This window comes from Lithobates pipiens, unplaced genomic scaffold (assembly GCF_037356315.1).
Source record: "Lithobates pipiens isolate NorthernLeopardFrog02 unplaced genomic scaffold, aLitPip1_a1.2 Scaffold_18, whole genome shotgun sequence".
NCBI lineage: Eukaryota > Metazoa > Chordata > Amphibia > Anura > Ranidae > Lithobates > Lithobates pipiens.
This window is the reverse complement of record NW_027507758.1, coordinates 299,710,048-299,730,252: the sequence shown is the minus strand read 5'-3', so window position 1 is coordinate 299,730,252 and position 20,205 is coordinate 299,710,048. Positions and strand designations below refer to the sequence as shown.

At 40.6% G+C, this 20,205-nt stretch overlaps 1 protein-coding gene across 1 annotated transcript in view; it reads right to left on the bottom strand.

Annotated features, from left to right (window-relative positions):
• Window positions 1-2,926: 2,926 nt before the first annotated feature.
• The window catches only part of PREP (prolyl endopeptidase), a 208,517-nt gene continuing 191,238 nt past the window's right edge, over window positions 2,927-20,205 (bottom strand). The window contains exons 13-15 of the mRNA XM_077487181.1: window positions 15,590-15,721; window positions 7,651-7,807; window positions 2,927-4,496 (exon numbers count right to left, since the gene is read on the bottom strand). Of these exons, the coding sequence (XP_077343307.1) occupies window positions 4,205-4,496; window positions 7,651-7,807; window positions 15,590-15,721 (581 nt within the window). The 3' untranslated portion in view covers window positions 2,927-4,204. The remainder of the gene's footprint in view (window positions 4,497-7,650; window positions 7,808-15,589; window positions 15,722-20,205) is intronic.

Genomic DNA, 20,205 nt, shown 5'->3' with positions numbered 1-20,205 from the left:
CTACTCGTTACTGATATTTTGGCTTGTTCATCGACTATTCTTGTTCCTTATCTGCTTCATCCACTACATGACCTCTGCTTGCTTTCTTCCTGCTGGAACAATCCAGAAAGCTGTGACCTGGTATTACCCCATAGTGAAAACCATCTCCACCTTCGGGAGCTTTGGTGAAGACATGCTAGCGTTTAGATCTCCACCTTGGGTAAGCCAGCATGATTGCACTAGGGAGATCTGCTTATGTATTTATTCAGCAGACTGTTGTGTGAGCCTCTCTACTGCTACAGCCACTGGCCTCTGTGTCTGATCTCAGACCGTGACAGAATAATCTGGCCACAAATATGGAAGATGCTATAGCAACTGTTGTGGCTCCTTTTCAGGCACCAAATTGCTGAGTTACCAATCAGTGAAATGGCTACATACTTGGTCTGCAGAGACAAGTGCAGGACTTAATTCCCAAGATACTGCTACTGTAGATGTTAATGCATGCATGCCTTTTCCACTCGAGTTCAATGGAGACCATCGCCATTAGAGAGGTTTCTTTAACCAATGTTGCATATATACTTACAGATGCAACCTGCTGCATGCACTCTTGAGAGGAAAAAGGAGAGGTTTATTATTAAACAAAAGACAAGGAAAAATCATTGGAAAAATTCCAAGCTCTGCTTACCAACCAGCCTGCGACCAACCAGATTAAGCTAACAGTAGGCGTTTAAAAACAGGGGTTTAGTTGCAAAAATGTGCAAATACATGTGTAAGCTACAGGCCCCAGCAAGACACCCTGTGATCTGTAGATCCTACCTCTAACCTTTAAGAGGCTCCACAGTGCACATGCATTCTGATGAGATAGACGAAGGCAGATGAACTGGAGGGAGCCCACCCCTCCCTTAAAAGATACAGGGGCACATTGAACACCCAGCATGTAGCACAATGGCTGCAAAGGTGTCAAGCATGCAAAAATGTGCAACTGCCCTCACCTATAACTGGCCTTTGCAGCAAGGAGCATTGGAAGGCAATGCATATCAAACAAAAGCCAAGATCTACTTACCAACCAGCCTGCGACCAACTAGATTAACCTAACAGTATGCGTTTAAAAAAACATTAGTTGCACAAATTGGGTTTAGGGTCTACAGATCACAGGGTGCCTTGCTGTAGCTTAAGCATGTATTTGTAAATTTGTGCAACTAAACCCGTTTTTAAATGCATACTGTTAGACAGGTTAATCTGGTTGGTCGCAGGCTGGTTGGTAAGTAAAGCTTGGAATATTTCCAAGGATTTTTTTGCACTTTTTTGCATGCAGTTTATTATTAACCTCCTGATTAAAGCCTTAGCCTGGCCCTCCCTTATGTGGAGAAAAACAATGCTACAGTGATTTGAACAAGATCAGACAACTGGATGGACTATCTTCCAACAGCGAAGTTCTCATATAACAAACCTGAGCATAGTTCCACTTCTCAAAAGTATTTTTTTTTAAATGCTGGTTATCATTTTATCTCAACTCCAATTCCTATTGTTACTGGCAGATTAACTATAGTACTAGAAATAAATTGTTACTTTAAAGGTTGCTCAGGAATATTACAAAAAGGCTGCTGACATACATTGCAGATCACTCCCTACTTTTCATGTGGGTGACAAAGTTTGGTTATCTACCACAAATTTAGAGGTTCATGTTCCCTCTTCTAAGTTGAGCGAATAGTTTGTGGGACCTCTCCAAATTTCTGCTCAACTCAATCCGGGTTAGCTTTTGCTTAAAACTTCCTGACAGTATGAAGATTCACCCCGTTTTTTACAACAGTACTGAAACCGTTTCATAAAAATCCTTTTTCTGGAAGAATTCTTTCACCCCCTCCCCCTGTTGAGGAACAGGGTGAAGAGGAATTTGTGGTTGTAAGAATTCGTAATTCCAGGATATTTAGGGAAAAATTCCAATATCTGGTTCAAGAGGAAGGATATGACATCCATGGGCCTTCTTGGACTGAGTGGAGTACTATCAGGATCCGGATCTGAACATGGGACCTCTGCGGTGTCTGGCTATGGCTCTTCTCACTGTGCCACCTGAAATTCTGGGCAGCTCCATCTCTGATCCTGTGGACATTCCTGCTTTATACCTAGTCTCTGCTAAACCTTGAAGTGTTTGCTTATCCCATGAATTTCCTATTTAAGCCATATCTCTGCACTTCCTGTTTGTCAGATTATTATGCTCTCTCCAGCCGATAACATACCTGCTGCTGTCCTGATCTTTGCAACCACTCATTATTGACCCTTCTCTTGTTCATCAACTATGCTTCCACCTAATTCCATCCAGCTATTACTCGTTACTGACCTTTTGGCTTGTTCATAGACTACACTTCTGCTGATTCCATCCGGTTATTACTTATTGCTACTTGGCTTGTTCAACTAAACTTCTGCTTGTTCCCTATTTGTCGCATCTGCTACCTGACCCCCTTTTGCTCTCTTCCTGCTGGGGCAATCCAGAGGACCGCAACCTGGCATTAGCACACAGTTAAACCCATCTCTACTTTCAGAAGCTCTGGTGAAGACTAGCTAGAGCTTAGACCCTGTGCCTTGGGTGAACTTGCATTATCGCTAGAGGGATCTGCTTATGTATTAATTTAGCCACTGGCCTCTGTGCCTGATCCCAGACTGACAAGTTTATTCCCAGTATGACAGTCCTTAAATCTCCACGATACTGTATGCCATACTTCTGGCTGGACCCACAGCATAGTCTTTTGCAATAAAGATTCTGTTTACCCCATTGGTTGACTATCTGAAGAACAGTCAATACATTTAACTATACATTAACATTTTAAATACTTGTATGTTAAATGGATTGACCGTTTTACATAATTTTTGGTGCCTGTAAATATACATAATTGTTCCCATGGGTTGCCCTGTTTAACCCACAGTTCTGTTAATGAAAAAACTTTGAACATTTCAGTTGTAGGAATATTTTTAATGTAATAAAAACTGAACATAAATTGTGTTACATGGTAGAGTAACAATTAAATACTGTTTCCTGTTATGATATATCCAACCGTGGCAGTGTTCAGTGCACCGTTTATAAAAAATAAGCCACTGCAGAGTTACCATTTGTATTTTCCTACTTGTCTGCTGCTCACTTTTTAACTGACAAGTTCATTATTTTTTAAACTGACACAAATTTACTTATCTGGTTTCCTAAGCTATAATGCACTAATTCCCACCCACACCATCACCATATTTGCATCCTTGGTGGCGAAAGCCTATTCAGTATTGGCCATGCTTATGCACTGCAGTACTTTTACCTTGAATGGATCTGTATATCAAGACTGGATAGCCCAATTCCACCAGCACTAAAGAGTATTTATTTGCCAAGCATGTAAAGATTGTCTGGGTCATGGCTCTGTTGGGAAGTTAAGCAGCAGGGGTGTGATGGTTAGTGCAGTTTAGCTTAGAAGTACTGGTAAAGTTATAGAGCTTTATGTCAAGAAAAACTTTAACGCATTCTTAAAAACTGGTGAAATTTGCCACAAAGATACTGGTAACCTGGAAAAAGTTTGGCTGTTACAACACTGAGTTTCATGTACTTTTACAGAACTTGCTACACATGCCACATTTGAAAGACCCAGATGTTATTTGTCTAAATCAAACCTTTATGCAAGTAGGAAGCAGTAAACCACATGCACAAGCAGATACAGTCTTTAAGTATAATAGCCAATCATTGTAGAGGTAGCTTCCACCTCATAATTACCCAGTCAATAGATTAGGTCTAAAATAATAAATTCTCGATTATCAAGCCAGATGTGGGACTTCAATAAAAAGAATGACTAGACTACATAATTTTTAAAAATATACACCACATCATTTTATAGAATAATAAAACAAATATGAAAACATTAATAGCAAACGTAAATGATGAATAGTAAGTTTTGTATACCACAAAACGTGTAAGTAATCATTTTATTTGATATGCACCATTATTGTTTAGGTCATTTCAATTTCATATTTGTTGTGTGGACAAAATATGCTTACAAAGTTACAGTATAACCATGAATAAAACTCAAAAACATTGTAACACAAAGATTCATTTGCCGATACCCACATGATTCCAATATTTTCATTCACCTCAAGTAATAAGGATAGATGTAAAAGATGTGCTAGGATATCACATTGACGTTTCTTATGTGACATAAAAGCCCTTATGTAAAAATGGAAACTTGCTCAGTTTCATTTATTCTATCCAACTAAGGTTTAGGCATTGTGCGATGAAGGCAAACATGTCAGAAACCTCCTCAATCACTTTAGTAGTTGGCTTTCCTGCCCCATGGCCAGCTTTGGTGTCTACATGGATGAAGAGGGGATTGTGCTGCTTTGGACTTTGGCCCACAACTTGCTGTAAAGTGGCTATGAATTTCAGAGAGTGTAAAGGGACAACTCTATCGTCGTGGTCAGCTGTGAGAAGCAATGTGGATGGGTACTGTTTTCCATCATCAGGCACTTTGATATTATGAAGTGGTGAGTACCTACAATGTAAGAAAAACATGGTTTATAAGGAAATCAAACAGAAATATCATGTCAAAATTACTTATACAAAAAACTTTAACAGGTTCCTAAAAGAAAAATTATATTAGTGCCTGAGCTGTGGTTTCTCTTTCTAGCCACCCCGTAAGTCACTACAAAACATAGTAACAACTGGTGGCAAAGGATGGCACTGAACCAAAAAATTTACAGTGTCAGATTCTGAACCATTTTTAGCCAGAGGTTTTTTTTTTTATTACTGCAGAGATCGGTGGTGTGGGCAGCAGGAGAAGTGGGTATTCTATGTTTTCTTTGCAGGTAGCTTTGATTTTGAATTTTTATTTTAGTAGCAGAATTGCTTTAAGGTAGCGACCAAGACAATAAAGTAAAAATAAAAAAACACACATGGAGAGGTAGATTTTTTTTTTTAAATCAAATTTTTAGTTACAAGATAGTAGCTGTGGCAGAAACATACATGGCAACTGTACTAATATACAGGTGGTCACAAATGGCACAGGTTTGCTTTAGGCTTGGCCCACTAATAATGCAGTCCCGGGTCTGTTCACATCTTCTCAGTGCTTAAGCATACATCATGTGGTTGAATATTTCACTCCCAGCCTTTTAGGTGTTTTTGGAAATTTATTTAAATTGAGAAATGGGGGTGGATTTTTCTTTGATAAGGAGCATTTGTATCTCTAAGAGGTAAAAACTAAATGGGGGGTTTGTTGAGTTTCTTAGGACTTGACCAATGGGGTGGTTAAAGAAGAAGGAAAGGCTATTCACTGAGCAAGGTTTAAATGTTGTCTACCACCTATACAAATGCTGCACACCATTTTTATAAGAAGTGTAAATAGCTTTCTCTTATTGATTTGTTTCCTGGCTCTGGGTCCTGGTGATGGAAGGAAAAGATACTATGCAAGCACAAAAATTAAAACAGAACAATACTTATGTTGAAAGAGACCCAAATGAAGCAAACCATTTGGCTCAGTCTACATGACAAAAATAAATACAAGTTGGAGGATCATATTGGTTCTATAAGTGAAGGTTAATCAGAGTTTCTAGAAGCAAAGGTGGCCTCACTGTAGCCATTCCAGAGCTCTAGGAAAACTTCAAGGTATAGTTGTGGGACTGTTAACTGATCTTTTTTTTATCAATCTCTTCTAACTGAAAAAGTTACCCATGACATATGGTTAATATTGTACCTATCCATGAGAAAGCTGGTAACTACAGGCCAGTAAGTTTAACATCTTCAGTAAAATTAAACCCATGGATTTAAACAGTTAAAAATAAAAGGCATGCCGGGAATGGCTGTACAGCATTGGCTGTGCTCTCAGCCAAACTATCAAACCATCCAATGGCTGGTGTCATAATGAATCACATGTGCAGCACCATAGCAGTTGAAGATTAAACTCCATTAAAATCCTTGGCTGAAAACGATAGGGGAGTTTACTTCCACTTTAAGGGAATCTTTTCTAAAAAACAAGCATCAACTCAAGCTGCGTTGAAGAGACAAAATTTATTGACGCACACAAAAATCTACCCACTTTAGGATGCCTTTCACACTGCCAGCGTTTTTTAGGTGTTATAGTGCTAAAAAATAGCGCCTGAAAAAAGCAGCTCCTTTCACTCCAGTGTGAAAGCCTGAGGGCTTTCACACTGGAGCAGTGCGCTGGCAGGGCATCACAAAAAGTCCTGCCAGCAGCTTCTTTGGAGTGGTGAAGGAGCGATGAACTCACTGCTCCTCCACCGCTGCTCCCCATTGAAATCAATGGGGCAGCGCTGCGATACCGTCTGCAAAATACCGCTCGGCAGCATTTTGTGGGTAGATTTAACCCTTTTTCTGCTGCTAGTGGGAGAGTTAAAACCGCCCCACTAGCGGCCAATTATCAGTGCTAAAAATAGCAATGCTTTACCACCGACGACCCCCGGGGCTTGGTGTGAAAGCCGTCTAAAAGTGGCATGAAAGTGCCATTGAAACAGGTATTCTGGTGCAGCAACAAAAGCCTTCAAATATGGAGCTGCATTGCAGTGACAAATAAAAGCTAAACTTGGTTAGCATACCATCAAATAACAATTATACTATACCAAACTGAAAACAAAAATGATTAGCAACTATGATGGCAGTACTGTAAAACGGAATCAACGTATTTCTACACAAAAGATATCTCATTGTAGACTGCAAAAAGCAACAATTTTCATAGTGCTCGTCCAACCCAGTTTAGCCAAATTACCATCAGGGATACTAAAATGAAGACAGCAACATTACAAATGCACAGACTATCAAAACATCACTTTCCTTCCTGCACAGTAGCATTCTTTCCTGCTGTATCAGTGCTATAGTATACCATTAAATCAAATCAATAAGTGCTTACAGTATAAGATTTCAAACTCCCTCCATCCAGCCGTACACATTATCATTTCATTTCTTACCATACACTGAGTTCAGCATATACCACTATCAGATTACTATTTCCTATAATAATTGCTACTTGTTCTGCTAAAATAATTAAATGACAAACAGAAATGTGTACCCCTGAAAACAAAGCTTTCCTACAAGCTAAAACGAATCAACTGACAAAGCAAAAAATACAAGGTGCTATGATTTAAAAAAAATTTGAAAGAAGTATAACATTTTTCTTTCACAAAAATATATATTTTTTGTAATTTTTAATTTTGTCTTGTGTGGACTTTATGTCAGAGAACATTATACCAAGAGGGACAGTATTTGTCTTAGGCTCGATCTTGTTCCTCACTGTGGCTTAAATATGCACATTCATATTGGCGGAGTTTACACGTTTATGTATGGAGCAGACACCCCTGGAACTGCTCACATCAAACAATTGTAATCAGGTGAAAAAGTTCATACTCCTTGATTAGTTGCTCAGGGGGTGCTTGCAGAGGTTGCAGTCCATTCTCTGACAGAACATGGTTTCTGAACTGCAATAGGCCAAATCCGTCGACAGCCCTCTCAAGTCTATTATACCTGAAGTCTCCGCGCACATACTGGTGTGTTTAAGGGACAAAATTGCAATAAAATCTCTCCGGGGGACACAGAAAGCATTATAATATGACAAAAGCTGCAACCTTTGCTAGAAAATATTTAGGCTGATGTTCTACTTTAACAAAGTAAAGAGATTATAGAAAGAAGAGAAAACTTACTTGTATAGCCACTCAAATTGTTCCTTCTTGTCTGAGCAGCCATAGTCCGTGGTCCAAGCATGACCAATAGTAAACTTGTGGAATTTCAGCATGTCCATAACACCAACTTGAGCAATTGCACATCCAAAAAGGTCAGGACGTTGATTTGCACAGGCAGCTTCAAAGTAACATTGACACATATATATTTTAGATGCTGAATAGGCTTAGAAATAATGCATTGCATAAAAAAGTGTTTTAGAATAGCAGCAGAACCATCAAATAATCCATAAGGGCTTAAATACACTGGCATTTGCTTGCATCGGAACTAATTTCATCCAATTGGGAATGTAAAAGAATCTCAAAACATGTCTGAAGGAAATAAAAAGAAGGTCACAGGCAGCTCAAATTTGTTCCTGGGATATCTTGGGATAATTTCCTTCTAAATATTAAAAGTTCCAAAAACAACACCTAGAGCAAACCTGTCAGGATATAAACTTTAATTGCTATCACAGTATGGTTTAGCTAATTTTGCCTCTGATTTGATTGCATGGCTACAACTGTACACGAATTCCCTATATTAATGTATTATATCACTATCAGAAGGCAGGATTTTGTTCTCATTTAGCTGCAGGTTATAGAGAAATCTAGCACCTGTGTAGTGTGCACTTAGCCTTTTTTTTTGGTGTTGCGGGGTCTGATTTTCTTCTTTTTTTTACCCCCATTTCAGGAAAGGGAATAAATGTCCTTTACAGCAAGTGATAAGGAGCTATCCATTTAGGCAGTGATCCTCAAAACCATATAATATGAGGTCAAAGCTTAGCACCTCTAAGCGCATTAATTGTAAAGAACAGTGTAACAAATCAAACTGAAGCCTGCTCACCTAAAGTAGTTGCTGGGAGCAACAGAATACACTGCAAATACAGTGTACAACTCAAATGACAGGTAGTGTTTACAGGTACGGATTTTGTTGTTATCAACATTTAGGAAATTTCCACAGTGTAACAATGCTGATTAAAAGTTTTCACATCAAATGTAATTTGGAGACATAGGGAAATGTTTTCCTAAGAGTACCAACATAGAATCATCAAATTGTTATGCTGCTAGAGTGCGATTTAATGATCCCAGGTGGATACTCTTTCCTAGATGTAAATAACAATGAGATAAGGTCATTACAATTACTTTTAGAGCCCTATAAATGTGATCACTTTTATCTGAAAAGCCTTCAGTGACTGTCAAAGACGGTACAAACAGCAGCCATGATCTGTCTTTAACCCCTTGTTTGCCATGCCATATATAAACGTTCGGATTGCTTTATTAAATATGGATCTGAAAATTATGTGTGTAAGAGGGTGGGTTGGAGGGCTGTGATTTTGTTTAAGTGTGACTGGTTGTAGGTGCCAGTCTGGTGACTTTAATATTTAGCTTTTTTTTGTATTTGTATATCATTCTAAAAATCCTTAAAAAAAAGTTAAAAAAAAAACTTTGGACTCTTGGACGTATGTTTAAAACTTTTGCAAACAACTTGCCAGGATGTTTGTCCATGAAGCAAGACCTCAGGTACTCATGAAACTCAAAGAGCTTGTAGCAGCTAGGGGTTGGATGGTCGGAAGTATCCACAGTCACTGTAGGCATGCAGCAAGTAGAGATTGGAGTTCCGTGTAGTTATTTGCAATGCAGGAGCATCAGTGAGATGTTTTCTGACCTACATAGCAGAACTAAAGAAGAGTACACAAGTGCACCCTTCTACCCAGTGGATGACATCTGCTCTCAATCGCTCAGCATTCACCCTTTCCACATTAGGAACTAACAGACAGTTGGAATTTCAAAGGTGTTAAACAATCCAAGTAAAAGCACTTTTATGCAGAAACCAGAGCCGAAGGTCACTTCCAGGGTAGTCCTGCAATGTCCAGTCCAGTAGGATCTGGACGTGGCACTCCAAATACCAGGCTTAAGCCGGGTGTGTGCGAAAGAGATGAAAGAGTCTTAATTGAAGAAAAAAAAGTTATGAAAATGGAAAAAAATTATGTTAGTAGAATTTGGTTAGACTTTTCCGAGCTAAAGAAAAGATGTTTATCCTCCAGGGACACCAGTAAAAAACTGAAGCATGCTGGTAGTAGGAGAGGTTATCCTGGGCTAGCCTAGATTTATTTTGTTTGTCAGTGTATATGGGTTCTCTTGTTTGTCAGTGTCCAATCTTCCTGTATGGGGCAGTATAAACCAAACTTGAATGACTTTCCCTGTCTCTTAATGGATGTGCAATAAAATACTTCCACTGGACTTTGTAGTGGAAAAGAAAGTACTGGAAATTAGGGATGAGCCTGATGTTCGAGTCAAACATAAGTTCGACTCAAACATTGGGTGTTCACAGAATTTAGAACATTTTGGGGCATTCACGGGAAATTTGAGCGCCCGCGGAACGCCCCAAGATCGCAGTGCACTGGTGGCTGCTGATCGGCCGAATCAAGCACCTAACCTGCATGCTTTGGCCAATCACAGCATGCTCTGTTGTGAGAGCCATGACTGGTCAAAGGCAGGGTGCCTTTGGCCAATCATGGCTCGGGGGCTAAGTCCATATCCTACACTAAGTAAGGCTGCTAACACGGCGGCCGTACATAGTGTAATGAATGAGAGCAGCAAAATTACATTTCTGAAGGAAAAAATGTCCTTTAAAACAGGTTGTGGCTGTAATGTATTGCCAGATCCTAGCAATATACATAAAAATTATTGAAATAAACGGCATTACCAGGTCCCCCCTAAAATCCATACCAGACCCTTCAGGTCTGGTATGGATTTCAAAGTGATTATAAGGCTTTGTTTTTTTTTTTTTTTTTAATAAAACATGTCATACTTACCTCCACTGTGCAGTTCATTTTGCACAGAGTGGCCCCAAACCTGCTTTTCTGGGGTCCCCCGGCGGCTCTCGCGGCTCCTCCCTGCCTCGTTTAACCCCCTAGAAGAATAGATGCCGAATGTAGGACTTGGCCTCGTCCCCACGTCATTGGATTTGATTGACAGCAGCGGGAGCCAATGGCTGTGAGCTATCACTCTATCCAATCAGGACATGGAGCTGGTATGCTTGTTCCCGTTGTGCGAATTTTGGGGCCCAGGTGAGTATAAGGGGGGCTCAGGCACTGCTGCAGTAAAGAAGGTTTTTCACCTTAATGCATATAATAAAAATGCAGAGTGTTTACAACCCCTTTAAAGGAGAACCCCTCACCAAAATGAAAAAAATGGCGTGGGGTCCCCCCCAAAATGCATACCAGACCCTTATCCGACAACGCAGCCTAGCAGGCCTCAGGAAAAGGAGGGGGGCCGAGAGAACACACCCCCTCCTGAACCATACCAGGCCTCATACCCTCAACATGGGGAGGGTGCCCCCAAAACATGTCCCCATGTTGATGGGGACAAGGGCCTCTTCCCCACAACCCCTGCACGCTGGTTGTGGGGGTCTGCGGGCGGGGGGCTTATCGGAATCTGGAAGCCCCCTTAAACAAGGATGCCCCCAAATCCCAGCCCCTCAATGTGAATGGGTATCAGGTACACTGTACCCCTTCTTTAAATTCACAGCGTCGACGGTCCAGAGAAAAAAAAAACGGAAACACTTTGCCTCCATGGGAGGCGTCCTGCCGACTGCAGCCTTTTTGCAATGACAGCTGTTATATAGCTGAGGGTGGGCCACCTGGTGATGTAAACTGGTGACTCCTCCCTCTGATGTCACATGATCAGAGCCCTTGTCTATATAACAACTGTCAAAGCAAAAACATGGCAGTCGCAGAGTTTTTCAAATTTTTTCCCTCAGGATCGTCGGACACCGTGATTAAAGATTGGATGGACATTGCAGGACACTTTTTTTTTTTTAATAAAGGAATTGTTGAAAAATGTCTCCTGTCATTTTTACTTTTTTGACACTTTTTTTGGTGAATGAATAGGGGTACAATGTACCCAATTACACATTCACATATAACATAACTTAAAATCCATACCAGACCTGAAGGGCCTGGTATGAATTTGGGGGGAACCACCATGCCATTTCTTTCAATTTTGGCACGGGGTTCCCCTTAATTTCCATACCAGACCTGAAGGACCTGGTATGGATTTTGGGGGGGAACCCCACACCATTTCTTTAAAAAAAATTGCCACAAAATGGACTGGGGGGGACTCACGCCATTTTTTTCCAATGATTTTTATCTATATTGCCGAGATCCGACAAATACATTACAGTCGCGAGCAGTTTTAAATTACATTTTTTTTCTTTAGAAATGTAATTTTGCTGTGGCACTGTTATGAACATGGGAAAGATGTGCTACTTTACAGACAGAATAAGGAGACCCCATAAGCATGATATTTAAAGGAATATTTCATTTTTATTGTTTCACTTTATTAAAATCAATGCTCCTGAAAAAACGTCAGTTTTTAAAACTTTTTTAGCATTGACACATGTCCCCTGGGGCAGGACCCAGGTCCCCAAACACTTTTTATGGCAATAAATTGCATATAAGCCTTTAAAGTTAGCACTTTTGATTTTTCACGTTTGTGTTCCATAGACTAACGGTGTTCGAACAATTTTTTTTCCTGTTCGCATGTTCTGCTGCGAACCAAATCAGGGGGTGTTCGGCTCATCCCTACTGGAAATGTATAATATGCATTTACTTTCAGACCACATTTATAAAAATGAGGAAACTGACAATTCATAGCCTTGTTCTTAGAGGGAACAATGGAAATTAAATCTTTGGGGAACAAAAGGATCCTTATAATAAAGAAGAGGAAACTTGTACAGTGAATGTCAAAGCAGGAAATGTGTAGATCAGCTGCTCAGGTAGCAAGTAATTCTGTCATGCAGAAAAATGTAGGTCTTTTCCCTACAGATTTGAAGCAAAAATATAGCCACTGCATTATCGGACGCTTTTTAATTTAGTTTCCTATAAAGGATTAGTAGAACATAGATAATCTCGAAAACCAAGAAGTACAATTTCCTCAATATATTTACTTTTGCATAATATGAGGATGTAGCAAAGTGTTTACTTTGGCAAAGGTAAAGCAAAAATTAGGTTAAGGACCTTGCTGAACAGAGTTTGAAATGATCATATTAAAACTGAATTCTATTTAATGTAGTTGTGTATTATTGATATATCTAATATAATTAACAATCTGTCTTGATTTCACTCTGCATAGCAACACTTAAACTAGGAGAAGAACAATACTAGTAACCAATCAGTCTTTGTCGTACATATAGACAAAAATCCTGACAAGAGGGAGCCAAGTTTGAGGAATTGATGACTTATCAGTGTGTTGCTTCATTGTCCCATCAGCAAGTTACATGCAGAAGCGACAACTGTATTTTTTACAGTGACAACTGTAAACCTTTTTTTTTTTTTTTTTTTTTAAGCCAACAGATTTATACTTACCTGCTCTGTGCAATAGAATAGAACAAAGTGGCCCCAATCCCCACCTTCTTGGGTTCCCCGCTGCCGCTCCTGGCTCCTTCTCTTCTTGGTGTGCCACCATAAGATGCCACTTCCTACTTTTCCCAATCCTGAGCCACACTGCCTGTGTCTATAGATACAGACAGCATGGTTTAGCCACCCCTCCACTCCTTAGTCACAGAATTTGATTGACTGCAGCAGGAGCCAATCTGCCATGTGAAGAGGGAGAGAGAGGAGAGAGCTTCTCTTCAACATGTCTCTGGGTCAAGATTGGGTTTAGGTAGGTATATGGGGGGGGGGCGGGGGTTGACTGCAGCACAGAAGGGTTTTTACCTTAATGCAGAGAATGCATTAAGGTAAAATATCCTGAAGTCTTTGGAACCGCTTTAACAGAGAAAGGCTAAAGGTCTCTTGCAAAGTCATATAGGACATTAAAGTAGCTGAAAAGAAATTTGAATCATTTGCCACATACAATACATATAAAGCTACAGCATAATACAAGTAGAGAGAGTCAGACTTGTGACTAAAACCCAGTGGGAAGTCACAACGTGTAACCTCTGACATTTTATACTTCCCCAAGGTCCACTTTAGCTTTACTTAATTCCAACTACCGTATATACTCGAGTATAAGCCGAGATTTTCAGCCTCTTTTTTGAGGCTGAAAGTGCCCCCTCGGCTTATACTCGAGTCACCGCTGTCTGACTGCTCGATCAGCGTATCGAGCAGACAGACGGCGGACATTAAAATTCAAAAGCCGCGCCTCCTTCTCCGCCTCCGCCTGTGATAGGCGGAACACTGAATTTCCCAGCAGTCAGTGTTCCGCCTATCACGGACATCCGTTCATTCTCATACTACGGACGAGTATGAGAGGATGTCCGTGATAGGCGGAACACAGGCTGCTGGGAAATTGAGTGTTCCGCCTATCACAGGCGGAGGCGGGGCTTTTGAATTGTAGAATGGCCGCCGAGAAGAGCGGCGATCCTGGAGCGGCGATCCATCGGCACGACACGGGACGGAGGAGGCACGGGACGGAGGAGGCTCGGGACGACGGCGGCTCGGGACGGAGGCTTGGGACACAGGTAGGCTGGACACACACACAAGGCTGCACGGACACACACACACACACACACACACACACACACACACACACACACAGGGATGGATGGATGGATGGATGGATACACACACACACACACACACACAGGGATGGATGGATGGATACACACACACACACACACACACACACACACACAGGGATGGATGGATGGATGGATGGATACACACACACACACACAGGGATGGATGGATGGATGGATGGATGGATACACACACACACACACACACACACACACACAGGGATGGATGGATGGATGAATACACACACACACACACACACACACACACACACACAGGGATGGATGGATGGATGGATACACACACAGGGATGGATGGACGGACACACACACAGGGATGGATGGATGGATGGATGGATGGACACACACACAGGGATGGATGGACGGACACACACACAGGGATGGACGGACACACAGGGATGGACAGCCATGTCTCACCCTCGGCTTATACACGAGTCAATAAGTTTTCCAGTTTTTTGGGGGTAAATTGGGGGCCTCGGCTTATATTCGGGTCGGCCTATACTCGAGTATATACATATTCTTACCACATAAAAAGCTTTAACTGGATTATATAGCTACAAAATCTCAGCTTAGTTTAAATCAGAGGTAAAGCTTAAACATTTTTATCCCCACATTTAGGGTCTTTTGGTAGAAGAATTTTTTTTTAATTCTCTGCTGGCAAAACACTCTTACTAACCTGCAAGCAATTTTTTCAAATCTGTACAGATACTGTTGAGCACGCACAGTATAGTGTACAGTCCCAGCATTTGTAAAATGCTAGGAATATAGCCAGGTGGCACAATAATTTACTTCCAGTGCACAGACGCAAGGATTACAGCATAAGTGATAACAACTAGGCAAAACAAGGAGAGGGTGGAACTAGAAGCAGAGGAATATAGCATGGCACTGGCGGGGACAGAATGGTTGCCCCCACCACCCTTTTCTTCCGAGAACCTGTACTCAATTTTAAGCTTTTTTTTAAAGTCAACGTCCTACTTAACCAGACATTACACAATGCCTAATGTTAATTTTATTAACCTTATTGTGCGCTCTTTTATGACTTGTTGCTTGATTCTAAATTCCTCTGATCTCATGGCTAAGCCGTGTAAACTTTGCCAATGGCCATTACCTGTCCAATGAGACTGCCTTAGTGACTAGTTAAATGCACTCTCATTGAACAGGGGAATGGCAATTGACAGGTTTTGTTAAAAATGGGTTACCAGTAACAAAGAAAAAAACAAAAAAGAAAAGGGGTAAAAAAACTTCTAAATAAGCCAAGCTGACAAATTAGGGTGTATATGGAGAAAAGTCACTAGCTATAAAACTGCTCAGCACGTCCCTGCTCATACAATATTTTACTTAATAATACAAACATATCAAGGTAAACCATTTAAATAGACTTACCTACTAGAAGGCCACCGTTTGATCCTCCATTGATGGTGATGTTCTGAGAAGAGGAATATCCTTTCTTAATCAGAAATTCAGCTGCATATTGGAAGTCATCAAAACAGTTTTGCTTCTTACCTAAACAGCCAGCTAAGAAACAAAAAAAAAAAAAAAACAGGCGCATATACTTTAACCAAAACGGAATCTTTAAAGAGTAACCTGAGATAACAAGCACAAAACTTCAGAAACTTTATGATGGCATCCAGGAAACAGTGCAACTATGCTAAACTGAAAAACAACACCCAGTTGGTCTTATAGCTAGAAAAAAATTCTTATAGGGTTTAGAAGGAGGACACTATTTTTTGTATTTATTACAATATTAATATTGAATAATTAGAAGATGGCATCACTGAAGTGATAATTACAGTGCTGATGTTGGTTTTCAAATGGGTAGAGTTGGTGAAAGTCTACAATGTGAAAACAGAATAAGGATTCTGTGTTTTCACAACATTGGTTAACTGATGACCAGGAAAATTTGCATACCAGGATGGCATATTGGACTTCAGCAATGCAAAAATAAAAAATAAAGTAATGGGAATGTAAAGTGTGTGTGTGCAGAGATACATCTGGAAATGTATTGGAAGTTTACATTTAAACTCTCAACAGAAGTTAAAAAGAATTGTTAAATCCCCCAGGGGACCCAGTACATACAGCACTCGTTAAAATCTGTGGTGTGGTTTGTTTAAACTGCATTGTTTATTACTGTCAATGCTGGCTGTAGCTCCACCCCAGACAGAAGCCCAAATGATGACTGTTCCTGTGGGAGAAGTACAGGAAGCAATGAAGCCATAGCCCCCTCTCAATTCTGAAACCCCCCTTTCCCTGCAGTTCATGCCTCCTCTGCTCCCTTCCTATAGATAAAAGACTGAGCCCACAACTTCTAGCAGCCCCCTCTCCATTCTGCAGCCTTACTTCATTGGCTACTGTTGAAAGACTGAGCCCCTCCCTCAGCCCCCTCTCTATCCTGCAGCTGTGCTTCTCCTGCTCCCTCTACTCCTGCTCCCTCTACTCCTGTTAAAAGATTAAGTCTGCAACCTCCTGCGGCTGCCAGCTAGTCCTGAGGCAATTACTACAGCAGTAGCTGGCAGTTTATGTTGTGTGAATGGTTGGGGGCAGCAGTGTCATCCACAAAAACACAAGCCGACAATAGCACATACCAGCAGCTACTATACTAATCTCTCTCAGACAAATGTAGTAGCTGCCAGCATGTGCTATTGTCAGCTTGTATTTTTTGTGAATGACAGTATTGCTCTCCAGCCACTGTAATTCACACAATCTGCCAGTTACTAATGTTGTACTCTCTTCTGAGATAGGCGGTGGCTGCGGAAAGTTGCAGGCTCGGTCTTTTAACAGTAACAAAGGGAACAGAGAAGGCATGGCTGCAGAATGGAGAGTGGGCATTGGGGGATAGTGGACTTAAGCTGACCATAGATGGATCAAAATTCTGGGGGTTCAGCAGGGACTGGGCAGTGCCTAGAAAGCACAGCTTTGACTTTAACAGTGAAAACTGCTGTGTGCATTGAGGGATTTAACAAGCCTTATTAAAGCCAGTCACCATTATTGTGTTAATAATGGTGATTAGCAAACTGTCACCATTCTTTGTGTATGGATGGGATCTTTTTGCTTCAAAGCTAACCTCAGGCAGAGATAAAATTATCTATATTAAATATTTGTCCCATGCATACCTCAAACAGGGATTTGTGACACTCTGCTACTAAATCCTCCTGTAACACTGGAATGTTTGGCATCAGGTGTGATGACCTTTTTATGGGTAGGGGATGATAACTAACAACATCTCATCTCTGTCCATTACCGAAGATCTACCTGGCCATGCAGTAAAGACTGAAGAATTTACATTACAGTTCAGTGATGTAGGTTGGCCACTGACACACTCAGACTGGTGAGACTTAAAGTGGTTCTAAAGTTCAAACTTTTTTTTTTCACCTTAATGCATTAAGGTAAATAAAAACACTCCACTACTAGCCCCCCCCCCCGCCCCCCGAAAAAAAACAGAGTGCTTTCTTGATCCAGTGCTGCCCAGTCTGCAGCAGTGCGGTTCTCTTCCTGCTCTCGTAGAACACACTGTTGCTGTGAAGCAAATCTTGTGGGTATGCGGGGTGGGCAAGCTGCTGTGTGTATGTCTATGGACACACACAACCTTGCTCAGGAGCCTATATCTGCAGGTTCCCCCTCAGAACAGACACACCTAAGGAGGAGGAGGAAAGAGTACTGCCAGGGAAGAGGAGGTAAGGGTCGTTCTCTGCAATAACACTGCACAGTGCAACTAAGTATATCCTTTTTTACTTTAATGAAACAAAATAGCCTTTAGAATCACTTTATTATTATTATACAAGATTTATATAGCACCAACAGTTTTCGCAGCACTTTACACTATAAAGGGAGACAATACACAAACAATAAAATTCAAAACAAGAGGGTTAGAGGGGCCCTGTTTCTGCAACCTTAAAATCGAAGGGCCCATTCAAACGAGGAACTGCATGTGAATCGCGTTGCGTGTTTCTGTGCAATTCACATGCAGCTCTGCGTAGTGTGATTTCAGCTTGTGATTTTTGAATGGGCTGAAATCGCACTACAAACACAAGTAGTGCACGCACTACTTTTGTAAATGCACTGCAACAGGATCGCATGGTACATTTGTACCAAGCAATCTGGTGTGGGCAAAATGCACTGCACCTGCAAATTACACTTGGGGTGTTGTTAATGTTGCACTGACACCCACAGCAGATCACAAGGGTAGTACGATTTAAATGCAGTGCGGGAAACCAGCACGAAACATGGGTTTCCCGCAAGGCATTCTAGTGTGAACAGGCCCTAAATCCTCAAGTTATTATTTGTTAAAATTACCTTTTATCCATCTTCATAATGTGTTGAACTCTACTTGGACAATTATATGGCTTGTTTTACAGGATGTTAGAACTCATATCTAATGAATGTATATATGAGGGCTCCTGCGCTGTATATGGGAAGCAAAGTTCTATCCCAATAGGTGCAGCAAACACTTTATGAGTTGGCTCTCATTTAGATATGAATAAGTAAAAAATGGTGTTGCGCTCCTAAATAAAACTCGGCAGCTACTAAATACTCAATCTGTGTCTTAAAAAAAAAAAAGAGGGGTATCAAAAATATAATAGTGTAAAAAAAGGTGTAAAAAAATAAAACACAAAGTGCAGACGTGTTTAATATATCTAAAATAATGATGTCAGCAAAAAGTAAAACAAAGTGCGTGTGTGCATAGCATATCAAAATATTAGAATTAGACTTGAAGGTAATATACAAGTAATTCAAATATCAACGGCAATAGTGCTGTGGTAAAACATATAATATAAAGTGATAAAGTGCGTATAGCAACAAAAAAAACGTCGAAACCGATTGGGTTTAATCAAGGTGACCCATAGATAGTCCAATCGTGAATAATATGGTGAAATATCACAACCAAGTAAAATAGTGCAGTTGTGTGTTCACAGTGCCAAGCCAACTCTCTCCGTTTAGGTGATTTTCACGTGTTAGTGCTGGCCACACCAGGTAATTACCTTACTGCTGTAAGGTATACAGCGAAATAGCCTTTAATGGGGAAAACACTTAAATTCAGGAAATAGACAGGGGGGGCTTCACACTTCTCTAGCGTCACCGTCATCCATCAAATTCCTCCGTGGATACTATCGGCATATACACTCAAGGAATAGATAGAGTCCACCATAGTGTAGTAGATTTAAATATTATCAAGTTTATTAAAACAATATCGAACTACTCACAAAGATTGGGGAGGACAGAGCGCACAGCAAACAGACCAGCGAGCGTATCGCTCGGGTGTAGGCGTCACTTCCGGTTTCCTACGCGTTACGTCACTTCCCGTGACATCCCAGTTGAAGTTATTCACACTATTATATTTTTGATACCCCTCTTCTTTTTAAGACACAGATTGAGTATTTAGTAGCTGCCGAGTTTTATTTAGGAGCGCAACACCATTTTTTACTTATTCATATCTAATGAAACTGCTTAAGTTGTAAGAAAAAAGTGCTATTTTAAGAAATAAGTAATGAGCCCAAGTGTTTGCGGATACAATGAAAGAAATAAATCAATTATGTCTAAAACAGTCCTGTTCAGTAGTCAGAACATCAGGTGTGCAATCAAGAAATGAGAAACAAAATGCAAAGATGTATACCAAAACCTGAATATGGAATGTAGATAATTAGCTATTCCCTGAATGGAAATTAGGATTTTTTCAGACCATTATGTAAATTCTTTATTTAAAATACAAAGTGAAATAGGAATTTGACTCCATAAATGTACTTAGAAATACCATTGCAGAGAAGTTTCAGTATAAAAAAAGGTTGTGTTTAATAAATTGGTTCTCAGGTTCAACCCTTCTAGCTTAAAGGAGAAGTATGGCCAAAGCTGCAAAACGTAGTTCTACACTCCTGTGACCCAGATTCAGCCGTCACGGGGCTAAAGTCTGGTGTCGACCGACATCATAGAGCTGGTCCAGGTTTTGCAGGGATCCCAACAATAATGAAGGAGAAGGGATCTCAACGCTCTAGGAGCACACATGCAGG